At 44.3% G+C, this 13,748-nt stretch overlaps 1 protein-coding gene across 1 annotated transcript in view; it reads right to left on the bottom strand.

Annotated features, from left to right (window-relative positions):
* Positions 1-13,748, bottom strand: part of LOC109868476 (astrotactin-2) — a 413,904-nt gene that overhangs the window by 26,282 nt on the left and 373,874 nt on the right. The window contains exon 20 of the mRNA XM_031802536.1: positions 358-499. Within this exon, the coding sequence (XP_031658396.1) occupies positions 358-499 (142 nt within the window). The remainder of the gene's footprint in view (positions 1-357; positions 500-13,748) is intronic.

Below are 13,748 nucleotides of genomic sequence, written 5' to 3'. Positions count from 1 at the left end.
AGAAGAGTTGAATGTAGCGACAACTCAATGGACTTCTGTCATGCAACATTTACCACAGAGTTAGCAGAAGTGAACAACAAAACAAAACCACCCGTCTTTTTTTCCTATTCTATCCTTCATTTCTACCTTGTTGTTTAGCCTACTTAAAATTTCACCCTTGGAATGGTGCAAAGCAATAGTAAATTGCGGCCCGTATTAATAAAGCATCTCAGAGTAGGAATGCTGATCTAGGATCAGTTCTGCCTTTTAGATCATAATGAAAAAGATTACATGGACATAGGGGACCTAGATCAGCACTCTGAGAGGCTTCATGAATACGGGCTCAGGTCCAAAGTGCTTTAGGTTAGGGGATCTTACTTGTAGAGGCTGTCGGGCTCCAGGCACTTGAAGACCAGCGAGTAGAGCACAGAGTGAGGATGGTCTCCGTTCCTTCGACCCGCCACCACACAGGACGAACCAAGACCTGAGAGCAGGTCATCCACCAGACTTAACAACTCACCTAGAGGAGATGGAGAGAGGGAGAGGGAGGGGGAGAGAGAGAGGGAGAGGGAGGGGGAGAGAGAGAGAGAGAGAGAGAGAGGGAGAGAGAGAGAGAGAGAGAGAGAGAGAGAGGAGAGAGAGAGAGAGAGAGAGAGAGGGAGAGAGAGAGAGAGAAAAGTTGAAGCGTGTGTAAATTGTGCAGTGTGTGAAGAGATTTAGAACATGAGAAAGTGAGTGAATAGATGTATGGAGAGGAAGAGAAAGAGCCAATTGCAGGGTTAATCCCCTTACTGTGTTGTTGACCTGATTGGAAGCCATTTCCTGCGCCTCTTAAAGTGGCAAATATGCCACAAGTGTGTTGTTTTGTCTTAACATGCATTCTCTATTGTTCTTCAGTGAGACGTTTTACAAAACAAACAGAAAATAGACACAAGTGCAAAGAAAAGTCATGAATTCAGTTTTTAAGAGGGATATTCTTTCCAACATCGATCCTGACACTTGACACTTAATTGTGTTCCAAGTCATTTTGAGTTTCACATCGGCCCAGCCCAGAGGGAAAGAGTTCTGCAGCACGAAACTTGAGGCAAAATGAAATCAGACTTGTTCTGGCAGCCGGCCCTACATGGTACATTATAGAACCGTAAGAAAACAGGACGTTTCTCCTTTATGGTCACACGATACTGTCCAATGATATCTCACTGAACACCTCTGTGTCTCACAAACACCAGTTCACAAGTTGTGAAGTATCTTTCATGTCAGCTTACAGGAAAATAATGACACACTTGTTCATTCAGACATGCACCAAACCGTTTCCAGCGCTCAGAGGGGTGGTGGAAAAAAGAGAGAGCTGTCAAAACAGTTTAAAAGCAACAAAAAAAAAGGTGGGATTTCAAAGACGTAAAGGGGAGCTTCAGCTTATGTCATGTGGGCCAACTTATAAACACAGGGAATATGTCTGGAGGGCGGGGCACAGAGGGATGGTAAGGAGAGGAGGAAAGAAGTGAACGAATGAATGATTTGACATGTTCCCAGAAAGGGGCCTGTGTTTAAGAGGTTTCCCAAACACATTCCTACACTTGGGGTCTCCCTGTGCCAGGTTTACAAGGTTTCTTTTTCTAAAAATGCAATGCAAAGTGGACCTAGTCCTGTATTTATTCACGGGAGAAGAGCCAGAGTCTATGTACAGATTAGGTTGTTCTCTGTTGGACCCAAATCCACTTTTGAGAAAGATGCTGAAATTACTGGAATTTTGTTGATCCTCCACTGATTTAATTTATGATTTACTTGAATGTTTATGTTACACTTGTGTAAATTCTCTCTCTTGGATTAATTCCAAAAGTTGTAAATTCAAGTTTATATATGAGAAGTCTTTGTACATTCATTGAAAATTAAGTCCAATTACACATTTATGTTGGAGACCACCAGCACACTCAGTAAACAATACATTTATGTTGGAGACCACCAGCACACTCAGTAAACAATACATTTATGGTGGAGACCACCAGCACAATCAGTAAACAATACATTTATGTTGGAGACCACCAGCACACTCAGTAAACAATACATTTGTGTTGGAGACTACCAGCACACTCAGTAAACAATACATTTATGGTGGAGACCACCAGCACACTCAGTAAACAATACATTTATGGTGGAGACCAGCAGCACACTCAGTAAACAATACATTTAGGGTGGAGACCACCAGCACACTCAGTAAACAATACATTTATGTTGGAGACCAACGGCAGACTCAGTAAACAATACATCTATGGTGGAGACCACCAGCACAATCAGTAAACAATACATTTATGGTGGAGACCACCAACACACTCAGTAAACAATACATTTATGTTGGAGACCACCAGCACATTCAGTAAACAATACATTTATGGTGGAGACCACCAGCACACTCAGTAAACAATACATTTATGGTGGGGACCACCAGCACACTCAGTAAACAATACATTTATGTTGGAGACTACCAGCACACTCAGTAAACAATACATTTATGGTGGAGACCAAAAACACAGTCTGTAAACAATACATTTATGTTGGAGACTACCAGCACACTCAGTAAACAATACATTTATGGTGGAGACCACCAGCACACTCAGTAAACAATACATTTATGTTGGAGACTACCATCACACTCAGTAAACAATACATTTATGTTGGAGACCACCAGCACACTCAGTAAACAATACATTTATGGTGGAGACCACCAGCACAATCAGTAAACAATACATTTATGTTGGAGACCACCAGCACACTCAGTAAACAATACATTTGTGTTGGAGACCACCAGCACACTCAGTAAACAATACATTTATGGTGGAGACCACCAGCACACTCAGTAAACAATAAATTTATGGTGGAGACCACCAGCACACTCAGTAAACAATACATTTAGGGTGGAGACCACCAGCACACTCAGTAAACAATACATTTATGTTGGAGACCACCAGCAGACTCAGTAAACAATACATCTATGGTGGAGACCACCAGCGCAATCAGTAAACAATACATTTATGGTGGAGACCACCAGCACATTCAGTAAACAATACATTTATGGTGGAGACCACCAGCACAATCAGTAAACAATACATTTATGTTGGAGACCACCAGCACACTCAGTAAACAATACATTTGTGTTGGAGACCACCAGCACACTCAGTAAACAATACATTTATGGTGGAGACCACCAGCACACTCAGTAAACAATAAATTTATGGTGGAGACCACCAGCACACTCAGTAAACAATACATTTAGGGTGGAGACCACCAGCACACTCAGTAAACAATACATTTATGTTGGAGACCACCAGCAGACTCAGTAAACAATACATCTATGGTGGAGACCACCAGCACAATCAGTAAACAATACATTTATGGTGGAGACCACCAGCACATTCAGTAAACAATACATTTATGGTGGAGACCACCAGCACACTCAGTAAACAATACATTTATGGTGGGGACCACCAGCACACTCAGTAAACAATACATTTATGTTGGAGACTACCAGCACACTCAGTAAACAATACATTTATGGTGGAGACCAACAACACAGTCTGTAAACAATACATTTATGTTGGAGACTACCAGCACACTCAGTAAACAATACATTTATGTTGGAGACTACCAGAACACTCGGTAAACAATACATTTATGGTGGAGACCACCAGCACACTCAGTAAACAATACATTTATGTTGGAGACCACCAGCACACTCGGTAAACAATACATTTATGGTGGAGACCACCAACACACTCAGTAAACAATACATTTATGGTGGAGACCACCAGCACACTCAGTAAACAATACATTTATGGTGGAGACCACCAGCACACTCGGTAAACAATACATTTATGTTGGGGACTGCCAGCACACTCAGTAAACAATGCATTTATTGTGGAGACCACCAGCACACTCAGTAAACAATACATTTATGTTGGAGACCACCAGCACACTCAGTAAACAATACATTTATGTTGGAGACTACCAGCACATTCAGTAAACAATACATTTATGGTGGAGACACCAGCACACTCAGTAAACAATACATTTATGTTGGAGACTACCAGAACACTCAGTAAACAATACATTTATGGTGGAGACCACCAGCACATTCAGTAAACAATACATTTATGGTGGAGACCACCAACACACTCAGTAAACAATACATTTATGGTGGAGACACCAGCAGACTCAGTAAACAATACATTTATGGTGGAGACCACCAGCAGACTCAGTAAACAATACATTTATGGTGGAGACACCAGCACACTCAGTAAACAATTCATTTCCAGATCCTTCTTTGAAAAATCCACATCAATCGAACCAAAAATGAAATAAGAGAGCAAGCACATCAACACTAGTTCACAAAGCTGTACTTACATATCACAGGCTTCGTCCATAAAGGCCAATATCTTGTTTAATAAGAACACTTGGTAAAAATAATACTTACAATATCACAAACATCTTTAAGCAGACAGTTATCGGCACACAGTAACTTACTGTCCAAAAACCATGTAAACGTGTTTATACCGCTTGAACATTTTTAATGGAGGATGGGTATGTGAGGGAAGCCATATTGTCTTAGCAGAGCTGAGAAGTCCCTTCCCACTGGGCAAAAATGTGTTGATTTCCACGTCATTTCAACAAAAATGTCAATGTGATGACTGTATGATGACTTCATCAACTTTTAACTTTAATCTAATGACATAGTGAAATGATTTTGTGATTTCACGTTGAATTCTCATGAGTTGAACTGACGTCTGTGCCCGGTGGGTTTAATCCTGGGGTCAAGGCTGCAGCGTCTTCAGAGTGGTGGACTTGAGTCAACATGGTCCTTAAAATAATCAAAATAAAAACAATACATTTCATTTGTATCGCGCTTCTCAATACAGCGCTATCTCAAAACTAGACATATATACATATGATGATTCCACTGTTATGTGGCCTTGGCCCATATACAACAAAGCTGCTGCTGCTGCTGCTGATTTACAGATCTGCTCTTCCTTCACTGTACTCCTCTCCTTTGATTCCTTGTCTCCTTTGTTTTTTTCCCTCCTTTTTTTGTGCTTTTTATTAGTTCATCTCCACTGTTATCAGAAGCCACCTGTCTTGGGGTAACCGTTAATTGCGATGTGATGACAAAGTGTCGTTGGGGGCTACCATAAACTGGAAGAACGACTTGGTGATGATGAATGGGATAGAATGTGTTTTTCGAATATATTTAGCCCAACTAGAATGTTTTATTTAGGTAAAAACATAATAATAATCAAACAAAAAGGCAGACGTACAGATGCTTTTAAGTTCTACCTTTCCTCACACTTAGCATATTCCAAGGGCCAAGTATGCCAACACTCAAATAATTGGTGGAATAGTAAATTACCCCTTCCAGACTACTTGATCTTTTGCATAAACAATCCCTAATGATGTGTTTAAGATTGACTATTAACCTGATAGAGCTTGCCTCAGAATGCTTTTCAAGTCTGTTTTTCCCGTTCAATGGCACAACTATTAGAGGAATGCCCCGGACAAGCCAGAAATCTGCTGCTTCATGCAGGCTAAAAGTAGAAAGAGAGCGCAAAAGGAAGGGTGAGGGGCGAAGAGGGGGAGGAGGGAGAGAGAGAGAAAAGTCCGAAGTTTTATGTTTCTGGATGTGGTCTATGGAGGAATGATGTCTTTGTATGTTTTGATAATCAGAATAAATCAGGGGCTGATGCGTGACTTGGTGCAGTCTGGGTGCAACCACTTGTGGCTTTGTCGGAGGGGGGTATCTGTAATTAGCACATTATCGTGAGTCGCAAAAGGCCAGAGACAAACAGCAAGGCTCACGCTCTCGTCTCTCAGCCAGCCTGCCCACCCATGGCTGTCCTGTCCACTCACACAATACTGAACCCCTGCAGGGAGAAAGAGCTCACTGCACTGAGGCTAACTGCCACAAACACACAGGCACGCATGCACTCTCACTGGCGCAATCACACGTGCACAAACACAGGCAAGTAGGCATGTACACACACACACACACACACACACACACACACACACACACACACACACACACACACACACACACACACACACACACACACACACACACACACACACACACACACAAACACACACACACACACACACACACACACAAACACACACACACACACACACACACACACACACACACACACACACACACACACACACACACACACACACACACACACACACACTGTTTGCATCTCACAGGAGCCCTAAGGCAAAGAGAAGGAGAGTAGAATAGAAGGGAAATGTAGACAGGTTGCTTCCCACCATCAGGGCTGTGTTTATGCATGGTTAGGTCAACCAACACAGTTTTCAGATGTGTTCACATCAGCTGGTCGTGGCATACTCCACATACCAGATGGTAACATCGTCAGTTCTCTCTCAGGACATTGCTCTCTAAGTGCTAGTCAAGACCAGAGGTCTATCTTTAGACTATCAGCAGATAGCGGAAACAGGAGGACAAGAGAAATAAAAGAACAGCAGATATAGTTTTATGACACATTCAAAGTAACTTGACACCCTTCCTCCTTACTACTGGTAGTGAAACACCTCACCAGCTGCAGACCCTTACCTAGCCTCACATTAAAATTGGCCCATTCAAAAATCCACCTCTCTCTATTCTCAGTGTGAGCCACTGCCCTGCCTTATGCCCAGCCTCAGCAATGTCCCTATATGCAGCCCCAACCCTAGACTCAGCTCGTAATCCTGCCTAAGACGCAGCCCAGCCTCTCACCCCAGCCTCTTTCTCCATAGCCATCTCCAGCCCCTTTCCTGTACACCCTTTCCCCACCTGGTTGCTCTCTCGCCTGCCTGTGAGTAGCTAGCCTAGCGCTGGCAGAGGCCTCGTTTACCTTAGCTCACCCCTTTTAGGTAACACCTCGGCCCTGCCAAGCCTAGCTGTGAGCCCACTATACAAGAAAGTACACAGCGCAGCACGAGCACTCTCGCCCGCCTTCATTCATTCAGCGCTGCACAGAGTGGGAGAAGGAGGGATGAAGGAGCAGTGGAGGGGGGTGGGGCTGCCAGCACGGTTACGCACCGCTGCTGCTTTTTATTTCCGTCCTTTGGGGCTCCGTGATGGGGGCACGAAAAGCAGGTAGAACCACGCCACACCGCAAGGGAGGGGGAACCTTGCTTTCCTGCGAGTACACATATCCCCACACACACACTGGCCCTTGTTTAGACACTTTGCTAACAAACCTCCAAACGAGCTTCAACGTCATACAACTCTCCAACTGCCTTTAAATGCTAGTAAAACTAAATGCATGCTCTTCAACCGATTGCTGCCTGCACCTGCCTGCCTGAGTAGCATCACTACTCTGGACAGTTCTGACCTAGAATATGTGGACAACTACAAATACCTAGGTGTCTGGTTAGACTGTAAACTCTCCTTCCAGACTCACATTAAGCATCCCCAATCCAAAATTAAATCTAAAATCGGCTTCCTATTTCGCAACAAAGCCTTCTTCACTCATGCCGCCAAACATACCCTCGTAAAACTGACTATCCTACTATCCTCGACTTCGGCAATGTCATTTACAGAATCCCTCCAACACTCTACTCAGCAAACTGGATGTTGTCCATCACAGTGCCATCCATTTTATTACCAAAGCCCCATATACTACCCACCACCGAGACCTGTATGTTCTCATTGGCTGGCCCTCACAATTGCAAAAATCTCTGAAGCTGGAGTCTTATATCTCCCTCTCTAACTTTAAGCATCAGCTGTCAGAGCAGCTTACTGATCACTGTACCTGTACACAGCCAATCTGTAAATAGCACACCCGACTACCTCATCCCCATATTATTACTTGCCCTTTTGCACCTCGCACATCATCATCTGCACATCTATCACTCCAGTATTAATGCCAAATTGTAATTATTTTCACCTCTGTGGCCTATTTATTGCCTACCTCTCTACTCTTCTACATTTGCACACACTGTACATAGATTTTTCTATTTTTCTTTTCTATTATGTTATTGACTGTACATTTGTTTATGTGTAACTGTGTTGTTGTTTTTGTCCCACTGCTTTGCTATATCTTGGGCAGGTTGCAGTTGTAAATGAGAACTTGTTCTCAACTGGCCTACCTGGTTAAATAAATAAATACAAATAAATAAAAACACAGACGCAGATGGATAGACACTCAAAAGTAGATGGATACACACTCAAACGTAGATGGATACACACTCAAACATAGATGGATACACACTCACACGCAGATGGATACACGCTCAAACGTAGATGGATACACACTCATACGTAGATGGATACACACTCAAACGTAGATGGATACACACTCAAACGTAGATGGATACACACTCACACGCAGATGGATACACGCTCACACGCAGATGGATAGACACTCAAAAGTAGATGGATACACACTCACACGCAGATGGATACACACTCACACGCAGATGGATACACACTCAAAAGTAGATGGATACACACTCACACGCAGATGGATACACACTCACACGCAGATGGATACACACTCACACGCAGATGGATACACACTCAAACGTAGATGGATACACACTCACACGCAGATGGATACACACTCACACGCAGATGGATACACACTCAAACGTAGATGGATACACACTCAAACGTAGATGGATACACACTCACACGCAGATGGATACACACTCAGTGGGTCTTTAAGGGCGTGTGTGTGGGTTACATATTTGGGTCAGGCATTACAGTATGTCTGGGTCACGGACATGGGTGTTATGTGGCCTGCCCACTACGACTCACTCAATTCACCACTGACAATACACACAAATATAACTGCAAATATTGTAGATAACAGAGGCGGCTTGTGGAGATTGTTATTCATTCATTATTTCCAACTAACGCTCGCCTATGGAGGTGTTGATGATGTCAACTCGGTGCTGCCTAAGCTTTCACCAACTTTCAACAAGTCCAAAACAGAAATAACAAGACACGGACGATTATCGAACCTGTTAACATGTAATTCGTGTTTTGGCCCCTGTTGCCAAAACAATGCTTCCACACTCCTGTCACGTCATATAACATTGGATCGGCGTCTGGAGGGAACTAAACAATATAAAGGCCTTTCTTTCACTCACAGGTATCTGGGTTGAAGAAGTCAACTGTAAGCACAGATCTCAGATTCACCTCACTGAACACAAATCAGTGTCTGGTTGGGGCAACTTGTTTGGAGCTTTGGGATTGTGTTGCCTCCAGCGGAGTCCTGCTCTGGTCCCTGTCAACCTGGCTGTCAATATCAAGGCAAAACCAGCACAGCTGGCAAAGAATAGGCCCCCCAAAACTACAACAGGAAAAGTCATATTGTGTGATTTCCAGTTTCGATGGTGATTAAAACCTCGTGGCAAATGTCAGGTGACCTCTCCTTATAGTAAACAGAGAGAGGAACAAATCATCGCCGGGGAACGTGAAAGGGGACAGAGGAAGAGGGAACAGCGAGGCTGCAGCATTTCAGTTCCCCTCACTTCCTGACTCAAACACCTATCCCACCCATTTGAGCTTATTTGGGTGGTGTGTGGTAGCCTTCTGATGCATTGTATTGGGAGGCCAGAACATCTCTTCAGAGAGAATGGCCTGCTGACATATAATTTCAATTATACTGTTCGATGCAGGCAGAATTGAATTGCTTTAGCCATTAGCTGCCAAACTAACCCTGATTCAGATGACCATCCTACCCATGATAGATTACAGAGACATAATTATAGATCGGCAGGTAAGGGTGCTCTCGAGCAGCTAGATGTCCTTTACCATTCGGCCATCAGATGTTCCACCAATGCTCCTTATAGGACACATCACTGCACTCTTAACTCCTCTGTAAACTGGTCATCTCTGTATACCCGTCGCAAGACCCATTGGTTGATGCTTATTTATAAAACCCTCTTAGGCCTCACACCCCTTATCTGAGATACCTACTGCAGCCCTCATTCTTCACATACAACACCTGTTCTGCCAGTCACATTCTGTTAAAGGTCCCCAAAGCACACACATCCCTGGGTCGCTCCTCGTTACAGTTCGCTGCAGATAGCGACTGGAACGAGCTGCAACAAACACTCAAACTGGACAGTTTTATCTCAATCTCTTCATGATGTATTGTTGTCTCTACCTTCTTGACCTTTAATGTTTGTACCGTTTTGTGCTGCTACCATGTTGTGTTGCTACCATGTTGATGTCATGTTGTGTTGCTACCATGCTGTGTTGTCATGTGTTGCTGCCTTGTCATGTTATTGTCTTAGGTCTCAATTTATGTAGTGTTGTGTCTCTCTTGTTGTGATGTATGTTTTGTCCTATATTTATATTGTATTAATTTTTAAATTTTATTAATCCCAGGCCCCCGTCTCGGCAGGAGGCCTCTTGTCTTTTGGTAGGCCGTCATTGTAAATAAGAATTTGTTCATAACTGACTTGCCTTGTTAAATAAAGGTTAAATAACAATAAATAAATAAATAAAATTGCTCAGTATGTGTGCCTCCTCAGTCGGTGTGATGTGTGTGCCATTGTTGACGTTTTCTTCCCCAAGAGGAGGAAAGGGGAGTCCAGACTGTGACTTTAGAGAAAGATAGGAAGTTGATGCTTGTTCATTGTCATGTCTGGTTTGAACAGCTGTGGAAATTCTCTTGAATTTAGAAATTTCAGAAATGCTCTTAAATGTTGTTTATCATCTGTTCCCAGTCAGCTCCATCTGGGCCTCATTTATAACTTTTGTGTCAATTTAACACTAAATATCTGCATGTGCTTTTTCTGAAAAGATGGCACACGCTCAAAAATATAGAGATTTACTGTATAAACTTGGCGCATGCTATACATACGCATGTTTGCCATTATAAATCAGAACGGTTGTGAAACTGTGCGCGTGTGAACAAGCATTATAACTCCGCCTGAAAAATGTCCATCATTCACCTTTTATGGTGACAATAACGTCCTGATTTGCTGTATCCTTTGGATGTACTGGAATTAGGCCAAGACAATATCCAAGGAAATAGCGATGCATGGTGAACTTGATGTCTTTGTAGGGGTTGTCAGAATGACAAAAACACTAGGCACATTGCTGTGGAACTGTAAACAGATCTTTTCAATTCGAAAATGTTTTGCATGTACTGTTTCCGGAATTTAAATAAGCTGCACTGCCTGCGAATTGGATAAAAAAGTGAAAACTAGCCTACAGTATGCATACTTACAGTGGTAGCCTGTTCATTCTACTGTATGTTATAAGCCGCACTCCCGTTCGGATTTATCATATCTAATAGGTACAATGAGAGACGCGCATGGTAATTTGTTGTATGGCTACTTCAGGAATATGAACTCATGCCCAGAAAAGGTTATGATACTGTATATGTACTGTGTCATGTTTCTAAATGAAATATTGTCTACTCAAGAAATTTGACATTACAGTATTCAGACACAGAAGCCTACAAATGTCAATGGAAAAGGTGAATAGTCTGTTCTAACATTAAATTGCATTTCAGATTGGGTCAAATATAGCAAAATACTTGAAATAGTTTATCTATTTACTACTGTGAAGAGGGTCCAATTAAAAAAGAGATGGAATGAGTGGATACACACTCATATGGAGATGGATACAAACTCAAACGGAGATTTAGTTTGGTCAGGGTGTAATTTGGGTGGGCATTCTATGTTTTGTATTTCTTCGTGTTTGGCCGAGTGTGGTTCCCAATCAGAGGCAGCTGTCTATCCTTGTCTCTGATAGGGAATCATACTTAGGTAGCCTTTTTTCCCACCAATGTTTTGGGATCTTGTCCTTGTATTGTTGCTGTTGAGCCCTATAAGGCTGAACGTTTCTTTGGTTCTCTCTTTCTTGTTTTTCGGATTATCATTAAAGAATATGATTAACCTACCCCACGCTGCATCTTGGTCCACTTCTTCAGACAAGCATTACAGAAGATCCCACCACAAAAAGACCAAGCAGCGTTTTCTGGAGGAGTGGAAATGGGAGGAGATACTGGAAGGCAAGGGACCCTGGGTGCAGGCTGGAAAATATCGCCGTCCTAAGGAGGAAATGGAAGCAGCAAAAGCGAAACGACGAAGATACTAGGAGTTGAGTTGGCATGACGAAGCATGCACGAGAGGCAGCCCCCCCCCAAAAAAAATTTGGGGAGGAGGCACACAGGGATATTGGCGGAGTCAGGTTATAGACCTGTGATTACCGTGGGGAGAGTGTTACTAGTCAGGTCCCATGTTATGCGACTCTGCGCAGTGTGTCTCAGGTGCACATGCATTCCAGCTCCTCGCATTTGTCGAACTAGAGTGGGCATTCAGCCAGGATGGATATTGCCGGCTCAGCGCTCCTGGCCTCCGGTGCTTCTCTTTGGGCCAGCATATCCTGCGCCGGCTCTACGCACAGTGTCTCCGGTGCGCTTTCACAGCCCAGTGCGTCCTGTGCCAATGCCCCGCAGTTGCCGGGCTAGGGTGAGCATCCAGCCAGGACAGGTTGTACCAGCTCTGCTCTCCAGACCTCCAGTGCATCTCCACGGCACAGTATATCCTGTGCCAGCTCCACGAACGAAGCCTCCAGTGATGATCCATGCACGAAGCCTCCAGGGATGATCCATGGCACGAAGCCTCCAGTGATGATCCATGGCACGAAGCCTCCAGTGATGATCCATGGCCCGGAGCCTGCAGTGAGGATCCATGACACGAAGCCTCAGACGGTCCCCAGTCTGGAGCCTCCAGCGACGGTCCCCAGTCCGGGGCCTGCAACGAGGGACCCCAGTCTGTGGCCTGAAGCGAGGGTTCCCAGTCCGGGGCCTGCAGCGAGGTTTCCCAGTCCGGGGTCTGCAGAGAGGGTCCCCAGTCCGGGGCCTGCATCGAGGGTCCCCAGTCCGGGGCCTGCAGAGAAGGTCGCCAGTCCGGGGTCGGCGACGAGGGTCCTCGCACCAGAGGCGCCACCAAAGTGGGGGGAGCCGGAGGTGGAGCAGGGTCTGCGTCCCGCACCGGAGCCGCCACCGAGGATAGATGCCCACCCAGACCCTCCCCTGTAGGTTCAGGTTTTGTGGCCAGAGTCCGCATCTTTGGGGGCCTTAGAGAGCCTTTTTATGTCTCTATTTGATTGGGTCAGGGTGTGATTTGGGTGGGCATTCTATGTTTTGTATTTCTTTGCGTTTGGCTGAGTGTGGTTCCCAATCAGAGGCAGCTGTCTATCGTTGTCTCTGATAGGGAATCATACTTAGGTAGCCTTTTTTCCCACCTGTGTTGTGGGATATTGTCCTTGTATTGTTGTTGTTGAGCCCTACAAGACTGTACGTTTCATTGGTTCTTGTTTTTTGGGTTATCATTAAAGAATATGATTAACCTACCCCACGCTGCATCTTGGTCCACTTCTTCAGATGAGCGTTACACAAACGTAGATGGATACACACTCACACGTAGATCGAAGTCAGTTAAGAACAAATTGTTATTTTCAATGACGGCCTAGGAACAGTGGGTTAACTGCCTGTTCAGGGGCAGAACGACAGATTTGTACCTTGTCAGCTCGGGGATTCGAACTTGCAACCTTTCGGTTACTAGTCCAACGCTCTAACCACTAGGCTACCCTGCTCGAAAGAAACACTAACACACTCACAGACACACAGCCAGGGATGCTTCTTAAGTGCCTGGCTTGAAGGGATACTACACAGCGAGAGAACATAGCAGCTAAGAGAGAGAGGATGCAACCTATACAAGGGAGGGGGAGAGGAAGGAAGGGCTCC

Source organism: Oncorhynchus kisutch, linkage group LG23 (genome assembly GCF_002021735.2).
Source record: "Oncorhynchus kisutch isolate 150728-3 linkage group LG23, Okis_V2, whole genome shotgun sequence".
NCBI classification, from domain to species: domain Eukaryota; kingdom Metazoa; phylum Chordata; class Actinopteri; order Salmoniformes; family Salmonidae; genus Oncorhynchus; species Oncorhynchus kisutch.
Note: the sequence above shows the minus strand (reverse complement) of the source record. Positions and strands in the feature narration are given on the sequence as shown.